Consider the following 25700-nt stretch of genomic DNA (forward strand, 5'->3'; position numbering starts at 1 on the left):
GAGAAGTCACAGGGCAGAGGGGGAGGGAGGAGTCCGTGTTGAGCAGCTGCTTATGTGGTGTGAAGGCTATTTAGGAGTGCATAATTTGCATTTAGAGAATAAGAGAGGGGTGGGGGAAGGGCTCGAAACTTTTAAATTGATTGCAGGTTGGTGATGTGTTCCAGTCCTTAGAACTTGCAAGGCAGGGAGCTGACAGATCCAAAAATCCACTCTCTCTCTCTCCCCCCCACGTTCCCCCTCACCCCCCTCTTTTGAAAAGCACGTTGCAACCACTTGAACGCTGGGATAGCTGCCCACAATGCACCACTCCCAACAGCGCTGCAAATGCTGCAAATGTGGCCACACTGCAGCGCTTTCCCTACACAACTGTACGAAGACAGCTGTAACTCCCACCGGTGTACAACTGTAAGTGTAGCCATACCCTGAGCCGATAAAGGTGCAATTAGCTTGAAAATCTGTCTCATCAAAGCAGGCAACTCATTGCAGCTGAAATCCTTTCTTCATGTTTACATCTGCTGATGTTAAATAAATGGGAGAGAGAGCAGGGCATTCAGCAGGATGCTGCTACTGAGTGACCAGAGAACAGACTTTGAGCTGCAATATATTGCTATTTGCACTGGAAAGGCTGCACTTTTCATATCTAAGAATTACACCTAAAAGAGCTAAAAGTTATGTGTGTAAGTGTGGAATCTCAGTTGAAAGTGTGTATGTGTAATAAGATCTGAGCCTGTATTGAAGATACTGGCTTGTCTGGTATCACAGGTACTCTGTGGCGGAGGCAGGGACAGAATACAGTTCTCCAGAGCAGCATTCAGTGCCTTGATGGTGAGACCATGCTTTCTCTTCCTGAAATCCCCTGCCTTGTTCACCACACACCTTCTAACAACTGCAGCAAATGAGGCCAGAGGTCCTACAGACAAGTCTCCTTCGCTGCACAGTGCTGATTAATCCCCAAAGCAGGCTCATCCTGTCCACTGAGTAAGGCAGGGGTCCTGTTGAAAAAATAGTGTATGATCATGTAATTAAAGACTATCATAATTAGGTGCGGAAGAATTAGGGTTTTATTGTTAAATGTCAATTTCACCATACACACACAAATCGGCAAAAAGTCCATCAATGATAGAAATTTAGAGAGAGGTACAGTAAGACAAAATGCTGTTTGAACTTTTTGACTTAAGAATATTTACTTTATATATTTCAACATGTTTGTTTTAACAGTTATAAAGCTTCAACTTCTGAATCTCAACATCCGTTGTTATTGTCTGCTCCTCCTATAATTTTTCACAACTATGAAAATTTAAATTGATAAATAGAAAAAATGCTTGAAAATAAACACATCTGTCCAAATTTTAAAAAATAAAATACGGATTGAGTTCTGCCAAGGTTAATCATGGTGAATGCACACAAGGGGCTGAAATAAGGTTGTTGCACAGGCAAACTTAATTCTGATGTTTTCTGATTTATGAGGGCTTGACTTTGCAACCTGAATGTTCTCTTAGCAATTTTTGTATGATCATGCATATAGGGACAAAACGCCAATGCTTTCTAATGGGAAGGTCACTGGATTAGAACTCGAGAGACCTGGGTTCTGTTTCTGGCTCTCCCGCTGACTTGCTGTGATCTTGGGCTACTCAGTTCACCTTTCTGAGTCTCTGTCTCTCTTCCCATCCTCTCTCTTGTCTATTTGGATTGTAAGCTCTTTAGGGCAGGGAGTGTGTATTTTCATACAGTACCCAGCTCAGTGGGGCCCCAATCTTGCTTGGGGACTCTAGGCATTAGTGTATTATGAATCATTAATGATAATAAAAGGATGTCTTCATACTTATCTGTAAGGGCCTGGCATGTTCCCTGCCTCCATCCCCCTCCAGTTTGCATTCTGTCATATATTCAAACCTGATGTTTTGAGGCAGAAAAAAGCATGATTTTAAAATGCCAGGAAACTTTTTTTTTTTTTTTTTTTAAGGTAAGCTTGCCCCTATCCCATGTACTGGGTGGCCATAGACCTGTGGTTTTCAACCAGGGGTATGCATACCCCTGGGAGTACGCAGAGATCTTTCGGGGTAAGTCAACTCATCTAGATATTTGCCTGGTTTTATAACAGGCTCTACTGGGATCCTGCAGGAGCAAAATAACAATTCAACAAACAGTGCAGGACTGAGTGGGAGTGAGTATTGCAGGGCAGGACCGGACCGGGATTTAAAAAAATAGTCCTACTGCACTGCAAACACAAATGCCCTATCTAGCAGCTGCTGCTCAGTGCCTCCACCAGCAATAGCGCAGAAGTAAGGATGGCAATACCGTACTGTGCCACCCTTACTTCTGCGCTGCTGGTGGTGGTGGTTTCAGAGGTGGGCGCCCTGCCAGCAGCTGCTGCTCTCTGGCTGCCAAATGACAAGGCTCACAAGTTGAAAACCGGCTCCAGTATCACACTGAAATGGAAGTACAATATATATATCCCCATTGGTTTTATTTAATAATTATATGGTAAAAATGAGAAAGTAAGCAATTGTTCAGTAACTGTGTGCTGTGACACTTTTTTGTATTTTATGTCTGATTTTTGTAAGCAAGTAATTTTTTAAGTGAGATGGAACTTGGGGTATTCAAGACAAGTCAGACGCGTGAAGAGGGTACAGTAGCCTGGAAAGGTTGAGAACCACTGCCCTGTTCCATACTGTGGAATTCTGAGAGACTCCCGCAGAGTTAAATACCAGTACTTGCCCATGTTAGTCTTTTTAAACTAAATACTCCAGTTTGAGATTGTGTGCAGCCTCACTTGAAGGCAGTCTGAAAGCTGCTTTGCTGCTGCCACCTCTAGCACAACAGGCCACTGAGGCTGCTGGGCACTCCTAATTGCTAGGCTGGGGACACTGATGGAAATAAATATCCCCTAAGAGAAGCTGAAGTGGGTCAGGATACTATGTCCCACTGCAGGCCCAGCTGCGTCACACAGAGCCTTTTCCTCCTCCTGCCCCTCCTCCCACCTCCAAATTGCTCTTTTGTCTTTCAACCTCTGTCTCTGCCTGCTAACTCCTTTCTTTCCATCATTGGTCATAGGTGGAAAGTCTTCAGCCTCTGGAAAGCTTGTGTTTCAAAATGCATTTTGTGAAGCTCGATGGAAGTACCAAAGGTTATGTAGTGGTTAGAGCAGGAGTCGAGGAGCAAACATGCTTCCTGGGTTCTCTTCCAGCTCCGTCACTGACCCAGTGTGAGAGATCTGGGTCTCGATTTCTCACTCCAAAATAGGAATAACATTTCTCTACCTTGCTGGAGTATTCGGCAGCTTAACTCATTAGTTCGGAAGGCACCTTGAGAGACTCTGAAATAGCCTATGTGCATAAAGTGGTGCATGTTCTTCTATTGGCAGCAGAAGGCTTGTGGTTTGAATGCGGTAGATCAGTGGTTTTTATCTTGTGGACCACTTCCTAAGACAATTCCTCCTGTGTTCTGTCTCCTTTTTATTTTCAGGGCCACAAGTAATCACAAAGTAAAAGAAACAGTAGCCTTGGAGCTTAGCTATGTTAATTCCAATCTGCAATTGCTGAAGGAAGAACTAGAAGAACTGAACAGCTGTGTGGACGTATACCAGAATGACAGGTAAGGTTTATCGAGAGGCAGGTCACCAAGCTGAGCAAGAAAGTTGCTAGAATTGCAGGGCCCAGGAAAATGGAGAAAGTGGTCAAAGCCTAAGTTCCCTCTAAGGAGCCTGGAGAAGAGAGAGGTAGGAGGTGAGTGGGGAGCAAATTGGGGTGTACAGGGCTGCGGCAGGGAGAGGCACCTCTCCTCTAAGACCGCTGCGGTGGGGAGAGGGCTAGGGGGAATCCTCTCTCCCTGCTGCAGCCCCGGGGAAGCCTGCACCCCAAACACCTCATCCCTGGCTCTACCCCAGAGCATGCACCCCCAGCCAGAGGCCTCACCCCCTGCATCCCAAGCCCAACCCTCTGCTTTAGCCCTGAGCCCCCTCCCGCACACCAAACCCCATATCCCCGGCCCCACCCCAGGGCCTGCTCCCCCAGCCAGAGCCCTCACCTCCTGCACCCCAACCCTCTGCCCTAGCCCTGAGCCCCCTTCCACATGCCGAACCCCTTGGCCCCACTCTCGCCACATATCACCTCCATATTGGTGCACATAAGAAAATTCATTCCACACAATCATCTAAAAAAAAATTAGAATGAACACTGATCAAAGCCCTTGGAAATCAGGTGTGCTAGGCACCAAGATACCATGGTGATAGGCATAATATAAATACCCTGTACTTAGCTAACAATATGCTCAGTCTGCAGTAAGCCTCAATACTTTTGCACAGTGGAAGCTGGGGCCCATTCCTCAGGAAAGTTGTGGAGAGACTGTCTTACCCCATGCCTCCTTCACAGTAGACATTGGGGTGTGTGGCTATGGGTGAAATGGATGTGGTCTGTGTGTATATGTTGTATATGCAGCTGCCCATATAAGCAACGGTCCCTACATGCTCTCCCACACAAATTATACCCCTGCTCCTAGCTGGAATACAGCAGGCAAGGAAGCCGAGAACTGGGCTGGATTTGAGGAGACTACACTGGCCTTATTAATACAGTTCCTGCCATTTGCACATTTGGGGTGTCAGTGTTGTCTCGCTTCCGTGTAGCCAGTGGCTACCACTGGACTGAGAGTTGGGAGATCTGATGTCTGGATCAGCCCTTCCAATGACTTGCTCTGAAGCGTGTCCATTATTCTCTCTCTGCCTGGGTTTCTCCATCTGTAAAGTGGGGATAATAACCCTGAGGCTTTATCAGCTAATGTTTGTAAAGTGCTTTGAGATGGATGGTGCTTTACAGTTACAGAAGGCTGATACATTTAAGACCTGCATTACTACTTGTGTATCAGAAATAATCTCTCCTCAAACCAAGGGATATGTAAGCAGAATCCCCCAACACATGATTTGCTCTGCAGGAGAAGCTTGAGTATGTAATGAAAGTAATTAAAAACATTCCTACCTAGGTGCTTAGCCTCCTTTTCTTGCTGCTTTGCTTCTTGTGAAGTGGATTATTCACAAGCTTTTATTTCCCCATTTGATTTTTTTTTTTTTTGAGGCCAAACCTTTCATTAATTGCAGCGCATGGTTGCTTTGAGATGCTTACCCAGCAACCTCATCTGCTTGACTCACAGTAGAGGTAGTTTGAGCACCCTAGCCAGCAGCAAGCTAACATGCTGGGACGTCTCAGCGGAGCTATTTATCTAGGTGAGAAGGGAAGAGATGCCTGAGGTATAAAATATCTGGGATAGTGCAGCAGTCTCAGAGCTTGAAATGCACCCCCCTGCCCCATGTGCGCGCACTCTGGTTCACTATAAAGCAATTCAGCAGGTGCTGCCTATTTAGCTGTCTTGATGTTAGTAGAGGGGAGGTTTTATGCTCCAAGAGGGTTGCCTGAAAGCAATGGTAAAGTATGAACTGCTCTCAGTTTGCAGCTTGTTATATAGTGCAAGTAAAACAGAGCCTCTCCCCCAGGGGCTGCCTGGGTGGCCTGCCCATATGCTGGGCACACAAGAGCTAGATTTAATAATGTAGGGGAACACCCTCATCTCCCATCAGGGGCCACACAGTGCCTTCTGAATGCAGCTAACTGTATCCAACAGTGGAGTTTTTTTCCTCTTCCCCAGTGGTATGCAACCACTAATATTGAAGGGCCAGATGTTGCAGCCTTTCCCCTCTTTAGTGCTTGGCCAGGTGATTACTCACCTGATTCAGGGCAGCTGAATTGAGACTACTTGCATAAAAGCTGCCTGAGGTGACTAAGGGTTTAGAATCGATCCCTTGACTCAGTCATCCAAATTAGTAACTGATACAGGTGATTCCTAACCACCCCAGGCAGGCAGGGGATATCATTCTGCTCCTGTGCTAATGTGACTTCCTGGCAAGTAGTCCTAGGCCTTGTCTACGGGTATGGCTACATTTGGAATTTCAAAGCGCTGCCCCGGCAGCGCTGCGAAGTGTGAGTGTAGTCGGAGCGGCAGCGCTGGGAGAGAGCTCTCCCAGTGCTGCATGTAAACCACATCCCTTACGGGTGTAGCGTGCAGCGCTGGGAGCCGCGCTCCCAGCACTGCTGCCCTGATTACACTAACGCTTTACAGCGCTGTATCTTGCAGTGCTCAGGGGGGTGTTTTTTCACACCCCAGTTGCAGCGCTGTAAAGTGTGAGTGTAGCCAAGGCTTACATTTCCACCTTACAGCGCTGAAAGTTTCTCGCTCAAGGGTGTGACAACCCCACCCTGCCCTCACCAAGCAATGCAAGTTTCAGCACTGTAAAGTGGCAGTGTAAATAGTGCACCAGAGCCGGGAGCCATTCCACTCATGGGGGTGGGTTTTTTTATAGCTCTGGGAGAGCTGGTGCCGCAACTACACAGCCACATTAAAGTGCTGCCACAGTAAGAGATGTCTGCACTATGCAGCTTTTTTAGCAACACAACTGTGTCGCTAAAGCCCTGCTGCTAAAAGGCGGGCACTGTAGCCACTATTTATCAGCTCTCCTGCTGACGACAAACTTCTACCCCCAATGAGCAGAGCAGCATTAGCTTTGTCAGCAGGAGAGTGATCCTGCTGACAAAGCATTGTTCACACCTTTTTTTTGGCAAAACTTCTGTCTTTCGGGGTGTGTGTGTGTGTGTGTTTTAAAAAACAAAAAAAAACCCCACACCTCTGAAAGACAAAAGCTTTGTCGTTCAGGTGCCAGTGTAGACATAGCCTTCGTCTTTGTAACTGCCCTCAAAGGTCCTGTTTTCTGTAGTTTCAAAAAACACCAGACAAAATCCTCTTTGTTTATTTTGTGCTTTTGGATCAAACTGAAATCTCATTAGAGAAAAAGTGATAATCCCTTTTCCACACTCATTATAGCTCTCAGGAGGCTGTTTATTCAGTGACTGAGTAAGTATGAACAGACCTAGATGTGCATGTTTGTTTTTCTCTTCCTTTCCCCCCACCCATTTTTCATGACCATGTGATATTTCAGAAACTGCTGATAAGCTCTTAGTGTTAATGACAGACCTGGGTTAAATAACCTGTTATTGTGTAAACACTGACTGTAATGGTCCTGACCCTGTGTGACCCCCTCCAGATCTCACTCCACTAGCCTTTCCTGCCTCTTTGAACCAGTCCTTTGGGAGGCTCTGTGTGTTTGTGCTAGCATGTCCCTGTAAAGAGGATTAGATAAGTTCCCAACTTTAAATAAACAATTGTAGGTCCATTAGGCAAGTTGTGGTTTGTGCAAAAGAGGAGGTCTGATGGAAAAAATCTCAATCTGCTGATTTACACCGCAAAGGGGCCATCACGGAAGCAGCTAGAAGTGGGATTATAATTGCTTGGGGCTCACTTTGCTATACTTGCTCATCTGTACAGGAATCTTATTTGCAGATATAACCGTGGACTTTGAAGGGGCACTTGTATTTAGTTTATACTCTCTAGAGATGTAGGGGAGGGGAGGGAGAGGATCCCAAACCAAACCTTGCTAATCGAGGGCTGTACTTTGGGGGCCTTTCACACCTGGTGACTTGGGCCTTGGCTACACTGGCGCTTTACAGCGCTGCAACTTTCTCACTCAGGGGTGTGAAAAAACACACCCCTGAGCGCTGCAAGATACAGCGCTGTAAAGCCTCAGTGTAAACAGTGCCGCAGCGCAGGGAGCCACGCTCCCTGCGCTGCAAGCTACACCCATAGAGGATGTGGTTTACATGCAGCTCTGGGAGAGCTCTCTCCCAGCGCTGGCGCTGTGACCACATTCGCACTTGATAGCGCTGCCGTGGCAGCGCTTTGAAGTTTCAAGTGTAGCCATAGCCTAGGAGTTCCTCTACTTTGCAAATCAATGGAACTACAGCAGAGTGCAGAATTGGGCCCTGTATCTCTAATAGGCAAAACCAAGCCTCTGGATCCAAATGCTTCCAAATATGGAGATTTAGGGCTTGTCTACATCACAAAGTTGCAGCGCTGGTGAGGGGGTTACAGCGCTGCAACTTAGGAGGTGTACACATCTGCAGGGCATCACCAGCGCTGCAACTCCCTGTTTGCAGCGCTGGCCGTACTCCCGTTTTGTCTCGGGTGTAGAGGATCCAGCGCTGGTGATCAAGTGTAGACACTTACCAGCGCTTTTCTTGACCTCCGTGGAATAAGCAGGTATCCCAGCATACCTGAGGAAGCCTCTGGTAATCAAGCTGGTCTCCTTCCCCGGTTTGCTCTCGCGTTCCCCGAACCCCGAGCAAGCAGGTCTCCTTCCCTGCGGTTTGCAGGGTGGTTCGGGGAACGCGAGAGCAAACCGCGGCTAAGCTGGTCTCCTTCCCCGGTTTGCTCTCGCGTTCCCTGAACAAGCAGGTCTCCTTCCCTGCGGTTTGCAGGGTGGTTCGGGGAACGCGAGAGCAAACCGCGGCGAAGCTGGTCTCCTTCCCCGGTTTGCTCTCGCGTTCCCTGAACCTCCGTGCAAGCAGGTCTCCTTCCCGCGGTTTGCAGAGTGGTTCGGGGAACGCGAGAGCAAACCGCGGCGAAGCTGGTCTCCTTCCCCGGTTTGCTCTCGCGTTCCCTGAACCCCTGTGCAAGCAGGTCTCCTTCCCTGCGGTTTGCAGGGGAGTTCGGGGAACGCGAGAGCAAACCGCGGTGAAGCTGGTCTCCTTCCCCGGTTTGCTCTCGCGTTCCCCGAACCCCCCTTGAAGCCGCCCAACAGCGCTGCAGTGTGGCCACATCTAACACCACTTGCAGCGCTGGTTGCTGTAAGTGTGGCCACTCTGCAGCGCTGGCCCTATACAGCTGTACTAATACAGCTGTAACAACCAGCGCTGCAAAATTTTAGATGTAGACATACCCTTAGTATCCAGGTCACAATCTGAACTTTCACAGCACTGGAGTTCTTGGTTTTAGTGTTCAGAGGCTTGAGCTTTGCTGCAACCCTGATCTGAACCTAGACTGGGGTGGTCTCTTTGCCAAACTATAATGTACTGCAGGCCCAGTGACCTGCTGCTGCTACAAAGACATGGAATTAAAATTCAGATTTTTCAAATTTTAAAAGGCAGCCCTGGCCTGATAGTTGTCTTGTAACCAATGAAATGCTAGCCCTAAACTACTTGACAGAAATCCTCTTTTTAAATGTTGATGTTGTTAATGGTTTACAAGGCACACATTAATGAACACTTCTCATCTTCAGAGTGCTTCACAAACATTAACTGATCCTGTGATTGTAGGCCAATGTTAAATCCCCATTTTAAAGGTGGTAGGAACCTAAGCCATCCTTATTTCCACCCCCTTTAGCAGGTCACTTAAGTGTCAAAACTGGGATTGAAACCCAGGAGTTGCTGGGTCCCTGATCTTTGCTCAGATCTTCGCCTGTCTCCCAAGAGCTGTTCATTAAGACACTTTAGACCAGTGGTTCTCAAACTTTTGTATGGTGACTCCTTTAACATAGCAAGCCTCTGAGTGCGACCCCTTCCCGCCACCATATAAATTAAAAACACCTTTAAATATATTTAACACCATTATAAATGCTGGAGGAAAAGCAAGGTTTAGAGTGGAGGCTGACAGCTCACGACCCCTCCATGTAATAATCTTGTGACCCCTTTGCAGGTTCCCGACCCCCAGTTTGAGAACCCCTGCTTTAGACCATAGCAGCCAATTCAGCTTCTGATCTTTTGGCTGCTTTTTTAACATTCAAAGTAGCAACCTAAAAGCACTAGATTCTTACCCATGCACTGCAAAACATGCACCCAAAGCCCTCATAAAGTAAAATGCTGTTCCTGATGTGAGTTCTTTCAAAACTACCTTCACAGCTGAGAACGTTCGTGTCTGGCTTCTGTGTGCTCACTCACAGCCTGGTCGTTTGTAAGTCAGGTGGGAGTTTTGTCTTTAACTTTAATGAAATCATGGTCAGCACCATGGTGAAGTGACGGTTAACTGGAGACACTCAGGCCTGTAGCATTTGGGCTGCCATTGAAGTAGGCCAGAGAAGAATATAAGAAATGCCCCCAGCGGATCATATTAATGACCCGACTAGTCTCAGACACTGGCCAGTAATGACTGTTCCAGAGAAAATTAAAACCCACATACTGCACCTTTTGCCATTCTAATCAGGGGTAACATTTCTTCCTGACCCCAGCTGGTGATCACTTCTGGCCTGAAGCATTAGGATCCTTTACACATATAAGATAATAGTGACTGGAAATATAAACTTTGCTTGTCTGTCATCTTTTATTTTAGTGAATCTATCAGCGTCCCTATGATTCCTTTGGGGCTAAAGGAGACTAAGGAAATGGATTTAATGGCCCCATTAAAGGTAAGCCTGCTTAAAGTTATTTGAGTTGACATGCTGACTAAGGTGGGGTGGCACCTGCCACTTGAATGAATCAGCTGTCATCCTTCTGACTCCTTTTAACCTTAAGAACATAAAGGCATAAACTTTACCATAGTTACATTATTCCTTAAATATCGCATGTACATACATCATGCCATGATTATGAACATCTGTATGTTGCAAGCTTTCAGCAGAGACCTTACATGTCATCCTTTATGGACAAATACCCTGTAAGTAATGTATTTGATATAGTGAGTTTGTCAGGTCTGAGATGAGTTGTTTGCAGAGAACAGGGGACCCATTGTCAAAAGGCCTATGTGTCTCAGTAACACCAGTTTATAAAGCCTTGCAAATAATAGGCCAGATCACGTCCCTTGGGCTTTTACTTACAAAGGGGATGAAAACAGTGGAAAAGCTACCAAAGAACTGTCCCAAAATCTGTTGTAGATGGGAGCCCAACCGGTTCTCCAGGAGCCCCTGTGCATAAACATTTGTTTGACGCTTTTCAGGGTTAGGGAGTGTGGTGGAACTGCAGAACTGTCTCCTGGCATTGTTTGCCATGCCCTTACAAAGGGCATCTACTCCTTTGCTAAGAGAGATGGTCAGTTGCTTGTTCAGTAGCCATAGAATTCACCTAACAAACTAAACCAAAAGCTTCTGTTTTTCCCGTCTCTCCCCATACTCTCCCTTTTCCAGGATCTCATCAGTGAACATTATGGAGAAGATGGCATCTCATTTGAAAAGGAAATCAAAGAGCTCATGGAGCTGCGGCAGGTTTGTGCTCCTCATGTTTAAAAACAAAAATTCACCCTGTTTTGGCTGATTCAGGAGGAAAATGGGTCATCTTTGCGAATCATTAGTTCTATGGGTAATCTTTACACGTAACTTCAAGAGGTGTTCTGTAGTGCTTTGTGTGCTTTATATTGTTGGGGTATGGGATTCCCTGGAACACATGTTGGAAAAGTTGCAGCTTCAGTTTATAGGTTACAAAATACTGTATTGGTGCAAGGGTCTGTTGTCATGAGTCAAACTTTAGGATTGGGGCCCTAGTGAGCAAAGATTAAAATTGGACCATGGTTCAACCGTCAGAATTATTTATCTAAAATATCACTCTACCATCTGAACCTCTGACAGCTTACAGCAGAAAAGCCCAGTGCTAGAATGGAAAAAGACTAATTTTGGATCTGTTAATAACGGAACTCTGTGGTTCCATCCCATATCTATTAAAATCTGTCATCTCAAATTGCCTTCTGAAGCCAAAATGAACTGCTTCCCACTCCTGCATTTGATCAGATCTATTTTTCTCAAGCTTTGGTAGATTAGCAAGGCTGCAATAAAAACACCCTTAGAACATAACATTAGCTTTCAGTTTGCTGAGGTCAATCTTAATAATCCAGCCCAGAGTTGGACATTCTCTAACTTGCCTTTCCTCTCATCTTAGGCTTCATATGAGTGAAGTGGTGCCAACTATGGACCTATATGGTTGGATCCAAAAACTTGTATTAAAAGAAGGTTAAGGTTTCAAAGTCAAACACTCTAGAGTTAGGAGATGCTTTGCCAGTAAATCTTACTTTAGCCCTCCTATATCAAAGTGCATAGGCTCAGACTTTAATTATGATCATATACTATTTTTCCCTCCACCCCACCCCACCCCACCCCAGGATCCTTGCCTCATTCAGTGTACAGGTGTACTGTCATTTTCTATCATGGTAAAAGAATCTCAGATATGTTTATTTGGGATGAATTTCATCCCCCTGTGCCAAAGGCAAGGCCTCTGCACCTCTTAAATCTCACTTCTGTGCCCTCAGAATAGTGCTGAAGTGGCACTGAGTGACACATAAGCCTTATGCTGTCTCTGATCAGCAGGGAGTGTCTCCCATTAATTGCACTGGTCTACAATTTTTGAGAAGTCGTCTGCTTCAGAGATAAAATGTGATATTTATTATGTATTTTGATGTGCTGAATTCCAATATGACAATTAAAACAACTGATTGGCTACTGTTTCTAAGATATTTAAGTTTTTACATTTTATGTCTATGTATATTGTGTAGATAGTAGAGTTTTAATCATAAATTGTAAACCTAGGTCTTTTCATGTGTTTATGGTTGCTTTACATGATAATATTTCACCTGTCCTGTTTATGTAACACTTTAAAAATCAGCAAAAGGGTTATATAAATAAAATTTATTATGAAACAAAAGGCAAAAAACTATTATGTAGATAGTTTAATCCTATTCAGTGTCTACTCGGCACTTCTTGGCTTGTCTCTTGTATTCATTAAATGGAGCATCTCTTGTCACTGTCCAGCAATAGTCTGCAAGCATTGATGGGCTCCATTTGCCCTGATAGCCTGCCAGGAGATTCCGCTGCTGTAGTCTGGAGCCCAACAGCTCTGCCTTACTCTTGGGTAGTTCCAAATCCCTGACAAGGTCATTCAGTTCACCTTGTGTTACGAGGTGTGGTTCAGAGGAGGAGGATGGGAGAAAATGTGGGTCCTGTGACATTGATGGTTTAGGACCAGGAGTTTCATCCTCTTCCTCTTCCTCATCTGACTCAAGTGAGAATGATTCTGGTGCATCAGGAACCGGCAGTCCTTCTCCGTGGGGTACTGGGCGTATAGCCGATGGAATGTTTGGATAATGCACAGTCCACTTTTTCTTCTTTGACACACCTTTCCCAACTGGAGGCACCATGCAGAAGTAACAATTGCTGGTATGATCTGTTGGCTCTCTCCAAATCATTGGCACTGCAAAAGGCATAGATTTCCTTTTCCTGTTCAACCACTGGCCAAGATTTGTTGCACAAGTGTTGCAGCATATGTGTGGGGCCCACCTCTTGTCCTGATCTCCAATTTTGCAGCCAAAAGAAAGGTGATAGGCTTTCTTAACCATAGTGGTTAGACTGCGCTTTTGTGATGCAAAAGTCACTTCACCGCAAACATAGCAGAAGTTATCTACACTGTTCACACAAGTACGAGGCATCTGTGCTCACTTTGGCTAAACAAATGTGTCCCTTTGCAAAATCAAACATTGACAAATAAAAGAACACGACACTGTATGATTTCTAGAGCTGATATAGGGCAATTTGTTCAGCAGAGTGATGTAAGCTTCATTATGATTGCATCATCCATGACTTCTAGGAATAACATGATGCAATTCATATCATGTATGATGCAATACCAGCTTCAGATTGCATCATTCATTGTTTTGCCTAAAAAGCAAGTACTGTCCAAACCCAGTCATAGATTTATTCATAGATCCAGTCAGAGATGTATTTTAGTCATTTCTGGTTTAAAATGAGATACCTTCCCTTTATAACTCACTTATCCTCCACCATTCCCAAGTCAAGGGTCGTATATACTGACCCAATAGCATATCTTGAAAACTAGAGCCAATCAACAATTTTAAGCATCATTTTCGTTCTCAGTGACCCAGAATTAGTAAAGTTGGACTACATTTATTTCAGAAGCATTTTGGCTGTAGAGCAGTGTTGTTGGTGTGCTTGCCACTGTTTTGCTGCTCTTGATGTCTAAATGCCACAGCTGCATATGTTACTCTTTTCCCTCCTCTTCCACAGGCCATGCGGACTCCCAGTCGGAACGAGGCAGGGCTAGAACTTCTGATGGAATATTACAACCAGCTTTACTTTCTTGACAACAGATTCTTCCCTCCCAATAAAAACTTGGGCATCTTCTTTCACTGGTTAGTGAGGGTCTTAATATTGCTGATATTGGGGGCTGAGGGTAAATAGATCCAGATGCCCAGGCCCTCTGTAGAGCTTGTTCCTCTAAAATATTTCAAAAATCCATCCTTTTCTCTCTGTCCTCATCACCAGAAGTTGGGCATATTAACATAAAGATCTGGGTTCCAGCACTACATTCCATGTGATCTTAAGCAAATCACTTAAACTCAGTGAAGACTGCAGAATGGGGATTTTAATGCTCATGTATCTTTAAGGGCATTGTATACTCATTGCAATCTGTAAGTGCTTTGAGATCCTTTCCAGCATGTGCTGTACAGTCAATGCAAAGTGTGATCACAGCATTCATAGTTTCTATTTCAAGTTGAGCAAAACATGAACACACAGTGAGCAACAAAGGAATCCAGAGCGTAATAAATGGAAAGAGGCTTGTGGTTTTTAAACATCGATGCTCTGGAGGCCTCCTTGTTCGTGCCACATCTTATTTAGATGTTTTCGGGTCTGGCAGGCACCAGATCATAAACTGCCCTGTGGAAAGCTGTGCAGTGGCATCATTCCCTTTGTGGTGGGTTGTCCACTGCTGACAATTTTCAAATCAAGATTGGATACTTTTCCAAAAGATCTGCTCTAGGAATTATTTTGGGGCAATTCTCTGGCTTGTGTTCCAGAGGAAGTCAGGCTAAATGATCACAGTGGTCCCTTCTGGCCTTGAACTGTATGAAATTTCAGGTCTCATCTCTGTGGCTAGCCTTTCTATCAATATAATCATTGAGAGTGGGTGGCTTTTCAAGCTGCTGAAAAGTCTGTTCCCCTTTTGGTAGGCTTATAAATCATGCTCCAGTGCATACTGGCAAATCTGCATTTTAAGCAACAAATTTGTCTTTTCCCCTGTCTCTAGGTATGACTCGCTAACTGGAGTCCCTTCTCATCAGCGCGCCCTGGCTTTTGAGAAGGGAAGTGTGCTCTTCAACATTGGAGCTCTGCACACCCAGATTGGGGCACGGCAGGATCGCACAACCCTGCAAGGAGTCGACCGGGCTATAGATGCTTTTCAAAAGGCAGCTGGTAAGTCAGCTGTTTAGAGCTTTCTTGGTGATTCTGTTTTTTGGTGGGGAGGGCTCTTCAGGAAAAAATGATGGGAGGACTTCTTGTTGCTCATTTCATGTGAGAGACTTTGGAGTTATTGAGTGTATGTTTTGTAGGTGCACTGAGCCTGGCCAGTGCCCCCTAATCCTGACCTGTAGCCCCCCTCTCTGCTATAGTAACTAGACTAATAACCCACCATATCCCAAGTTTTGCTAATGCATCTCTCAATCCTGACCCTGTGAGAAGACCTCATAACCAATATGGAGAGGGCGTTGTTCTGAGGCATGTGTGACTGGTATTGCCTCTAATCTGAGCTCTCTAGACAGTTGCACTCATTTACCAGAATCAGGCTTTGACTTCACCAGCACATTCTGATCAGCTCTCACCCATGATGTGGAGCAGCGTAAACACTGACGGAGTCTCTAGAGCACACGCAGTCGAGGCAGGCAGGAGCAACGTACCAAAGTGAGGCAGAGTTTGGAGAGCACTGAGAATGAGTCATAACAATGGCAAGTGCCAGGCATATCAGTGGCCATCATCTACTGCTCTGCTAATCCCACTGAGTGGTGGTGGTGATGCTCACTATCTACATTTGCCAGTCTCCACTTGGTTTTAGAATTGTAAGCAGAAGAGTCTTTTGCAATGTCTCTCTCCAGCTGCTTCTATTCATGCAGGTGCCTTTAACTACCTGAAGGAGAACTTCTCCAACGCCCCTAGCCTGGACATGAGCACTGCCTCGCTGAACATGCTTGTGCGACTGATGATTGCACAGGTGCAAGAGTGTGTCTTTGAGAAGGTCACCCTGACCAGCGCCCAGAATGACTTCTTCACTCAACTGCAGATTGCACAAGAAGCAGCCAGGGTACACATCGCTGCACAATTTCTGTCTGAACCCAGCAAAGCTACTCATCTCTTGTGGCTTTACTTAGCAGAGCTGTCTAGTGTGTAGTGGGAAGAGAGGAAAACCAGCAGGGAGGGACAGGCAGAACCCTTGGCTTAGGGGGATGAGGCATGCCCTATGGGGAAGCAGTGGGATGGGATGGGATGGAACTACATGGAGCTGTCATTGCTGCAATGAGCAAGGGAGGCACTGCAGGCTGTGCACACTCGTTGCTCCACTGGGTGAAATGCAACCATTAAACACAGCTATCAGGAGGGGCAGCCATCGGTTTCCTGGGTACTCCACGCCTCAATCATGAGCTGAGCAGTTATGGATTAAGATTTAACAATATTTATATTTCCAAAAAATAAGGAATCCTCTGTGAGAATTAGGGCGAAGTCACACGAGTCTTTAGTTGAAACAATCTTGTGACTGGAACTGTGTGACAGGAATGGATCACTCAATTACCCTGTTCTCTTCACTCCGTCTAAAGTGTCTGGCACTGCTATCCACATGTACTGTTAAACTCCCATCCGGGTGGTAGATATAGACCAGGAATATGTTGGGTGTTTAAAAGATGCTCACCCTCCAGCCATGACTCTATGGAGCCCTCCCTAATTTCTGAAGAGTCTTACAGCTCTACTAAGATGACACTTCAGGGTGAAGCCAGGGTGATATCTTGATTTGGGATCATTAATGCTGTAGGCCCTCTGAGCTAGATGGACCATTGGTCTGACGCAGTATGGCTGTTCTTTGTTTTTAATCCACAGCCTCACAGTTAGACTGGTTTCTGATTAATTAATAGCCTGTGTTTTGATGGTTGCAGGTTGAAGAAGTCTACTTGTTGGTGCATCAGACCATGAGCCAGGCTCACGTGAAGGATTATGTACCTTTCTCATGGGCCACCATGGTCCATGTCAAGTCTGAGCATTTCAAGGCCCTCTCCCACTACTACGCTGCCGTTGCACTTTGTGACTGCCCCTGTGAGTATCAGTCCTACAGCTGACCTGCAGCCCAAAGGCGGCTGTGCTGTCACCTAAACGCGTGTTTATCTTGCGTGTCTATGTAGCATTCATCAAAGCAACAGCTCAGCACTTGACCCCTCAAGGTTCAAATGTGGGACATGAGCAAAAATGAGGGGGACACAGAAATAATAGTGCAGGAAGCATAATGCCTTGTGGGACGTTTTAACATAAACAGAACTGTCTGTAACTTCACTTAATCTGAAACTGAGGACAGGTTGTGTAGCAGAGGTGAACTTGATACTCACTGCCTGCCTGCTTCTTGTACAATGCTTGTAAAGACCTTTGAGAGCACTGGCTAAAAAGTGCAATAGGAATGCAGTATGCTCTCCGTTTCAGAGTTGCAACAGAGACATGGGAGTAAATAGCGAGGAAAGGAGAGGGCTTGTGGAGTGTTGATCCAGCTCTTGTCAATCAGTGCGGTATCTCTAAGGCTGCAATAAGAAGTATTCCACTTAGCGTTCTGTACCTAGCACTGCCTGTGGGTGCCCTGTGCCCTCAGAGTGAAGGGGTAAGGATAGTGCAGGGAGACTGCTTGAGAAAAGTTCATTAAGGGCCTGGCCTGGCCTGGCCTGGGAGTTGGAAGACCTCAGTTCAATTCTCAGCTCTTCCACAGACTCCCAGTGTGATTCAAGGCAAGTCACTTAATATCTCTGTCTCCATTCCCCATCTGTTAAATGGAGAATATTTCTTTTCTCTCACCTTCTGTCTGGCTTGTCTGTTGTGTATATACACAATGCCTTGCACAGTGGAGCACCAATCTTGTTTGGGGCCTCTAGACAGTACAGTAATATAAACAGCTGACTTCAGAAAACATACATTTCAAAAATCAAGATGTAAGTAATACTTTTACAATGGCACAGCTCCACAAAGGGGGCTCAGACATTGCAACACTGAGGATCACAACACCTAACTTTGAGGTGCCAAGAAAATGACAGGAACAACGCTAAGATCTACAAAACCTACATAACAAATGGTCAGATAGGTACCTTAGAGTGCGATCCACAAAGCCAACAAGAGGGGTGTGTCCTAAGCCCCACCCCTCTCCGAGTTTGATTCCTGTTCTCGCCCCCCGGTTATTGAATCACTAACAGAGACTGGCATTTGGTTGCCTAGGTCGCATGTGGGGCCTCATCAGAGGCTGTCTAACTCCATGTAAAATAGCGGGGGTGGGATGGAGGGAAACCTCCTCTAAACCTTTGTCCCTGTGGTTAATGTACTCACTCAGGATGTGGGAGATGCCCCCCTGTTCAAGTCTCCCCTCTGCGTGACAAGAAGGGATTTGAATAGGGATCTACTACCTTGCAGGTGAGTCTCCAAACGAGTGGGCTAAGGGATATTCTGATGTGGGTCTCCTTCACTCTGCTTATTGAAGTTGTTCCCCTTCAATTAATATTTAAATGATCCAGTCATTTAATTGAGCATGACAAAGAGATAGAATGACTCTATTGGTTCGGGCACTTGCCTGAGAGATGCCAGATCCCTGTTCGGATCCCTTCGTCTCATCAAGCAGAGGGAGCACTTGAAGAGGATTAGACCCTTGCAAATCAACAGGAGCTGACTACAAATGTGGGGTTTGAGTCGTGTATGCAAATAACTTGACACTCTTTGGTTCAGGTCGGGTTGGCAGGGTTTGACCAGTGGCCTTTCTCACCGATGGCCAGCGTGACGATCACCAACTGACTGAGCAGCGAGAGCCAGCTCATGACGTCGATGAACAAGGGGTTGGGGCCTGGTGCGTTCTACACTTGGCTCTGGCCCAGGCTGCCACTGCTGCTTCCTGCCCAGCAGGAGAGGGAGGCAGCACTGACAATATGGCAATTAGGAGTCTGGCCCTCAGTGGCCCCTGCAGGCCCAAGGAGACAGCACAGCACCAGCTGGTGAAGTGCTGAGACTACGATCCCTCCCAGCACATCTCTGTGAGGCCCACCCAATGTGCTTTACAAGATAGTCAGGCCTGGTTTCTATCCCAAAACGCTTACACTCTAACCCCACATGTGGTGTACTGCCTAACAAGTGGTAGGGAGGGGTAAGATGAGGAAGGAAGAGGGTTGCAGCAATGCGGTCATTTCAGGGGTGTGCGCGCATATCTGTGGTTCAATTGTCATCTTTCTACTGCCTCCCCCTCCCCCCCCGCTCTTCTTTATTGGCTCGTTCTACACAGGTGTCACAGAGGAAAGCGAGTCTTTAGCAATCAGAATGAGGAGCGGGTGCTGGGTTAGTGGGCCCGAGTTGGGAGGAAGCTCCATGAATAGGGGATTATGGGGAGGTGGGGATGGGAAGCTTGGAGACTGTTGTAGGAGTAGCAGGTGAGGATGGTATAACGACCAGCATCGTTACAGGGCAGCAAGGGGAAAGCAAGCATTTTTCGAAGCACTCAAACATGTGTGGCTTTCACAGTGACTGTCCTAACAGTAACGGCTGGTTAAGGGGTGGGAGGGGGGAAAGCAAGAATCAACAGGAGAGTCCCCATACTACCACATCATGCCCATTCTGGCTTTTGGGAAGGCAATGTGTGTCTGCAGTTCAGATGCCACAGCCATTGTTTGCTCCCTCCCTAGGTATAATCTAGCCCTGTTGTTCAGAGTAACAAATCCTTAGCCAGTACAACAGGCCATCAATAAACTCTTTATGCCAAGATTAATCCCCAGACGATACCGTACTTGCACAGAAAGAATCAGTATCCATAATGCCAGCATGACGTAGGGCTGACTTCAGTTTCAACAGGCTTCAGCAGTAGCTTCCAGTTAGTGTTCTGGGAACACGCTGGCTTGATTTTGATTATTTTTATTTAAGTGTTTCTGTTGGTCATGAGCCCTCCAAATCTCTCCTTATCACCTCCTGTTCCCTAGAGAGGAGATTATGCTATAATCCTGAAGTTCATCCAGACCTAAAAAGATTAGCCGCAGCTTTGGCCACAGGCTAGTTACCAAAAAACAACAACACAAACTGACTAGATCCACTGCTCGAAGGGCTTGTGACAAGCCTTGTTTCTGCCTCACCAGGATTGTGCTTTGGTCTAGCTCAAGTAGCAGCGCAGCTGTGGCAGCAGGGGTGGGATGGCATGGGCCAGCTTCCCAAGTCCAAGTCTGTCCAGGACGCATGGCACATACTGGAGTGGCTAGCCTGTCCCGCCACCCATGGTGCCCTGGCTCTGCTGCTACTGTTACCCTAGCTAGTCCAAAACTAGTTTGCCTGTGTGTGTGTGCTGCGATCACCCCTCCTGATTGCAGTGTATCCATGCCCTCTGTATTTGTGACTTGGGCATATATATCTAGGACACATTTTTATTTTATTTTATTTTATTTTTCATTCATGTCTGCTTTAAAAAAGACCTAAGGCAACTGGAAGAACTAGAAGGTGCCCAGATACCACAATGATGGGTGCAGTATAAACCCTAGAGCTAGTGCAAAAACTTGAAATTTTTCATACATTTGGTGATTTTTGTAGGCTGGCCCATTAACTACACAGGCTCCATGCTCCATTTGGATCCATTAGCGCAGAGGCTCTACTGTAATTACAAACACTTCATTCTCTAAACTGCTGGAGCAATGTAGATCCAAGTGCTGCTGCAGATAGGCTATGCGGGTTCTTCTCTCATCTGCCTGGAATTTCCAGCTATTCATGAATGAGTAATGCTTTGACTATTCCACTGAGCCTGTATATGCCTGCTTGTTTCACACAGCTGTCTCTGAAGCTGACTTCCCAGAGCACGAAAAGGCTTTTGTTCAGTTTCACATCACCATGCCGGAGGGACCATCGCTTCGTCTTGTGCTGCAAGACCCGGAGGAGCGAAGGAAACTGGGTAACTCCCTCAGCCTAGTCAACCTTGTACGGCATTAGCCAGGAGACAAGGTTTAATGCATGAAAAGCCCCACTGTAATCCCGCTATTTCTCTCTGTAGACAGCATCCTTGAGGGCTTGTTGAAGAAGTATTGAGAAACCATGTTCAACACTCTCCCTGCCCCAGCTCTGCCTTTTCCGTGGTGGTGGCTTGAAAGGGGCCTCTTCTGGGATGCTGTGACTGGAACATGCCAGGTGTCTCCCTTTTCATAGTCAAACTTTTAACTATAAATCCTACATCAGCCAGATATGGGGGATATTTATCAGCCAGGTTTCTTGGAGGCTTATTGCCTCACTTCTCTACACCTCAGTCCTGCTTTGCTGTCTTAAAGATAGGACCAGGGCATGAAAAATGTGTGTACTCCCTCTCCTTTTCCTTGAATTAAGTCCATAGATTTCTGTAGAAATTAAGCTGTCATTTAAAACCAGACAAAACCAAAAAGTTTTTAGCCTTTCTGGTTGCAGAGACCCTTCCAAACATGACTGGATGTAGCTCTGTCTTCCTGAGCCTGCTGACAGCTCTAGTGCCTCAGAGCCCAGTATGAAAATGAAGAGAATCCTTTCACTTTAACTCTTCTGCTTGGAAATTCTGTGGTAGAAGCAGACCCTACAGCTTCTTTCGGGGGCAGAGTAACAGACGTTCACCAGTGACTGTATGTGTAGGAAGAAATGGCATTTTATGGGGTCCTATGTTCTTCTCTCAATAACTCCACATTACATCTGCTTATTTTGTACACTAAAGAAGTTTTTCTAACTGCCAATGTTGCAAGTACCCGTAGGATCAGAGAGCCAGGCTGGGCTCTTTCTGGCTCGCATATAGCCAACAATAAAAGTACTGCACTCGGTGCTTAGTTACAAATACTGCTGGTGATGCGTGAGCCAGAATGGAATCCAGCTCTCTAATGTAGTGATGTTGGCTCTCCAAGGTTAACTGGAGGCAAAACCAGGAAAGTTTGCTTCAAACATTGAAGTCAGCAGTTATCACTCTGAATACACCCCGGGAGAAGCGCTAAGTGTAGGTGCTTTTCAAAGTTGGACTCACTTTAATGACCTTGCACTGCATTCAGTGGGTTTCTTTCCCAGGATGTAATGGGAATTGGATTGGGCTGGGAGCCTGTAATGGAACCCAAAACTTGAGCGGGAGATGTCTTAGCATTAGGCTTCGAAGCATTATTGGTAAATGTTGGAGAAACCTTGATTTCACCGTACACACACAAACTGATGACTGTTTCCATCAATAATGATCACAATTTGCAGCTAGGCAAAGTAAGAAATATGCTGCTTGAGAACTTATTAGAGTTTAGAGATATTTACTTTGTCAACATCACATGTCAAAATATATAGTATGCTTTAATGGTTTAAAGCTTCAACTTTTTGAATCTCAGCATCCACTCAGAATTGGCAGTTTCACGGAAAAACAAATTTAGGACAGGATGCTGGTATCATACTGGAAAAAATAAAATTATTATTAGAATATACTAATGCTCATTACTAAAAATATTTAGCAATTGATGATGATTTCACAGTAATGTGGTCTGTTTAATTTTAATGAAAAGAAAAGAAATAAGACCCATAAAATCCTCAGCCTAAAACTTGGCTACTCAAACTGAAACTCTGGAATCTGGGAATTCCCTTTGTTTGGTAAATAAACAGGTAATTTTTCATAGCTAAACAAAGAAGGGGGAATTCCCAGATTCCAACACTTTAGTTTGAGGTAAACTGCAACTAACTGTCAAGTCCAGTACTGTCTTTTGATGTGGCTGCTTGCATGCAGCTGAATTCAGTACAGGAACTCAAGTCAAAATATTTCAACTTGAGCAAAAGTGGACCACCACCTGACCCAATTCATGGCTATTTTGAGAAAGTTATGAAGATGTCAGTGTTTCTTAGATGCAGAAATGGCAAAGAGAAAATGATCAGGTAGGCAGACTGCATGAGGAAACATTTTGCAAAATGCAGTGGAAAGAACAGACACCAGACCAATGACTTTGATTAAATGCACATGAGTATTAGACTCGGACTGTGAGGATGAAGGTACTGATAATACTCCACTGTCATTGCCAAGAACCTCAAAAGACAGCCAAGTCCAGGTCAGCTAAAGACATCCAGGAGGAATAGTCATGGTTCTTCTCTAAGTGATGTCACTATAGGTGTTCCACTGTGTGTGCGGCAGCACCCCCTGCACCCGGCTTTGGAGATCTTCATTAGCCGTGACTGTTGGACTGCACATGGGCATCTCCTCTGTCTCATGCTGTGAACAGGGTGTGTGTGTGTGTGTGTGTGTGTGTGTGTGTGTGTGTGTGTGTGTGTGTAGCGCTGTGGGTTCCAACTGCCCCTCAGTTCCTTCTCTACTGCCTTAGGCTCTGCTGTGGATTCTGGCCCAGACCAGCTTCTCCTTTACCATTGATAATGCCTTACTTGTTTGCAGTTTGTTAGTTCTTTCCTTCTGTGGAAGAAAACGCAGTCTTCGCTCTTAGGTTGTTTGCAGCAAGTCAGAGGCAGTGTTTATTCTCAAGCAATTGCAAGGGGGAGAGAGTGCACGGATAGGGTTTCCCCCCTCCCGAGGCAGGTCTCCTCCAGATAAACAGTTAGGGCAAGCATTTATACCTTTTGTTGCATACAATAATGATCAACAGCCACATCTTGTTTATACATATTCCTTCCTGATGTCTTACTTTTCTCAATAGTTCCTGCTACAATCTGCGTTCCATTCTTATCTAACACAAAGTCAAAAAGCATCTCTTACAGTTTTCCCACTCGCCCAGGCCCTGCCTTAAAGTCTCGCATTATTAGAGTTGGAATTAGCTTGACTCTTGCTCGATTCTGTTGAAAACTAAGATGTCTGTGTCAAAATTCCCTTTATCCCTATTTCCACTTCCACACTTCTGAACTCCCAATTTAAAAAAAAAAAAAAAAATCTCTCCACCTCTTTAACCACCTCGTTAGTTCGTAGTTTAGGTTTTCATTTCCCGCTTCCTGCCCTTCCCGACTGAGGAGATTTTCCCTCACCCTCATGCCTGGCACGCCTGGATTCAGGAGGGGCATGTCCTGCCAGAATGCCTTTCCAGTAACTGATGGTCACCTGCAGTACATTTGCTCCCTGGGGAAGGGATACATCCCACAAAAATGTGCTCACTGCCAGGGCCAGAAAAGACTGGCACATTCGGCTTGTGATTTCTCTTCATGGAGAAATCACTGTGTCCAGCTTTGGAACCCAGCCCAGACATTTCCTCTCCATGGCCCTCACACTCCACTAGGTGGTGTACTGACCCATTCTCTGTGTCCTTCCAAAAGAAAGTAGTCTCCTCCCCATTCTGACCTGAGGAAACGGGCTCCATTGTCACTCATTGAGACGCCACCTGACACAGCTCTATCCCCAGCAAGGTCAGTTGCCTCAACATCCTCAGAGAGGGGACACAGGTGGGACCTGGAACGTCTCGTACTGATGTCAACCAACAAATTTGCAGCCCTCGGCACTGTCTCTGGGTATTAAAGACTGAGATGCAAGACCTCTGAAACCAGTGCCAGCCAGACCTACTCCGAGCCTCACAGCACCAACAGAATTGTCAGCACCGACAACCCTACTAGCGCCAACATCCTTTTCAGCACCAACTAAGTCCTCAGCACCAGGAAAGTCTTCAACCCCATCAGCTGTGCCAACAATGCTCTTCTCTCCTCCACAGGAGTTTTGACATCTCAAAGACCTGTTTGTCTCTGAGTTGCCTGAGTCCCCCCACTACTTGAACATGACCTACATCCACTGCCATCCTCATTGCCGGAATCACATCACCGTTCACCGAGGATGGCACCTGCCTTCCCTAGTGATGTAGAAGAGGAGGAGAAGTAAGTCCCACTCGAGACAATCTCACAAGGCCTCTTCTATACTTTACAGGCAATCCACCATTGGACAAGGCCCCTGGTAAGGACTGGTATGGATGCAACCCCACGTGCTACTCCCTTAAACTTGGCCATACTGGGATCTTTGGGCCATATATGGAGAACAGTTTGGGAACCCTTCCACAGACCAGATCTGAAGGCCTTCCCCTTCTTCATCAGTCTCTCGCCCACCACATTGGTCTCTCGCCTCTTCCCATACTGGAGGAGGAAGAAGAGCAGGAGAAGGAAATTCCACTGCTGCTCCTCTTCTTCTCCTAATGAGGCTATCAGGTTTCCATCTCCTACTGCAGCTGATGACTCCAGACACTTTCAGAAATTGTTTTGCAGGCTTGCAGACACTCTTCAGATTCCTTTAGAGGAGGGGAAGGATGAACAACATAAGCTGCTCAACATCCTGCACGTGTCGTCATCCTCCAGAATCGCTCTCTCTATCGATCAGGCCCTTCTCGATCCTGCAAAAGTACTCTGGCAAGCCCCAGTGTCCATTCCATTGACTTGAAAGTGGACGGACAAAAAATACTATGGTCCTGCCAAGGACTTGGAATTTCTTTTTACTCACTGCACTCAGAATTCCATGGTTGTCAATGCCATGAAGAAAAATACCAATCTTGACCTATCCACCATGTTAGAGACTGGAAGCAGCTGGACCTGTTCGGATGTAAAGCTTATTCTGGAAGCAGCTGGACCTGTTCGGATGTAAAGCTTATTCATCTGCTACTCTCCAGTTTCGCACATCCAATGACAAGGCTCTCATGGCTAACTGTGACATTAACTACTCTAAAATATAAGAACTCTCTGCCAAGACCTTCCTGATGAAAAACTGGGACAATTCCAAGAGCTCATCTCTGTGGAACACCTCTTAGCCCGTAAAGCTCTGCAAGCCTGTTTAAACTCTGCGGACACCACTGCCTGATTCATAGAAACTGCTGCTGTTATGAGGCTGGTTTTGTCATAACATTTTTTCCCAGATCTGGACCTT

General features: G+C 45.9%; 1 protein-coding gene across 3 annotated transcripts in view; it reads left to right on the forward strand.

The window, feature by feature from the left end:
• The window catches only part of RHPN1 (rhophilin Rho GTPase binding protein 1), a 61653-nt gene that overhangs the window by 18422 nt on the left and 17531 nt on the right, over nt 1-25700 (forward strand). For 2 of the 3 annotated variants that reach the window (XM_030553917.1, XM_030553918.1), the window contains exons 3-10: nt 3466-3594; nt 10201-10276; nt 10991-11068; nt 13871-13995; nt 14892-15058; nt 15754-15941; nt 16786-16942; nt 20667-20786. In XM_030553917.1, coding sequence (XP_030409777.1) covers nt 3466-3594; nt 10201-10276; nt 10991-11068; nt 13871-13995; nt 14892-15058; nt 15754-15941; nt 16786-16942; nt 20667-20786 — 1040 coding nt within the window. The remainder of the gene's footprint in view (nt 1-3465; nt 3595-10200; nt 10277-10990; nt 11069-13870; nt 13996-14891; nt 15059-15753; nt 15942-16785; nt 16943-20666; nt 20787-25700) is intronic. The other variant, XM_030553919.1, reaches the window with a different exon arrangement.

Source organism: Gopherus evgoodei, chromosome 2, assembly GCF_007399415.2.
Source record: "Gopherus evgoodei ecotype Sinaloan lineage chromosome 2, rGopEvg1_v1.p, whole genome shotgun sequence".
Taxonomy (NCBI): Eukaryota; Metazoa; Chordata; order Testudines; family Testudinidae; genus Gopherus; species Gopherus evgoodei.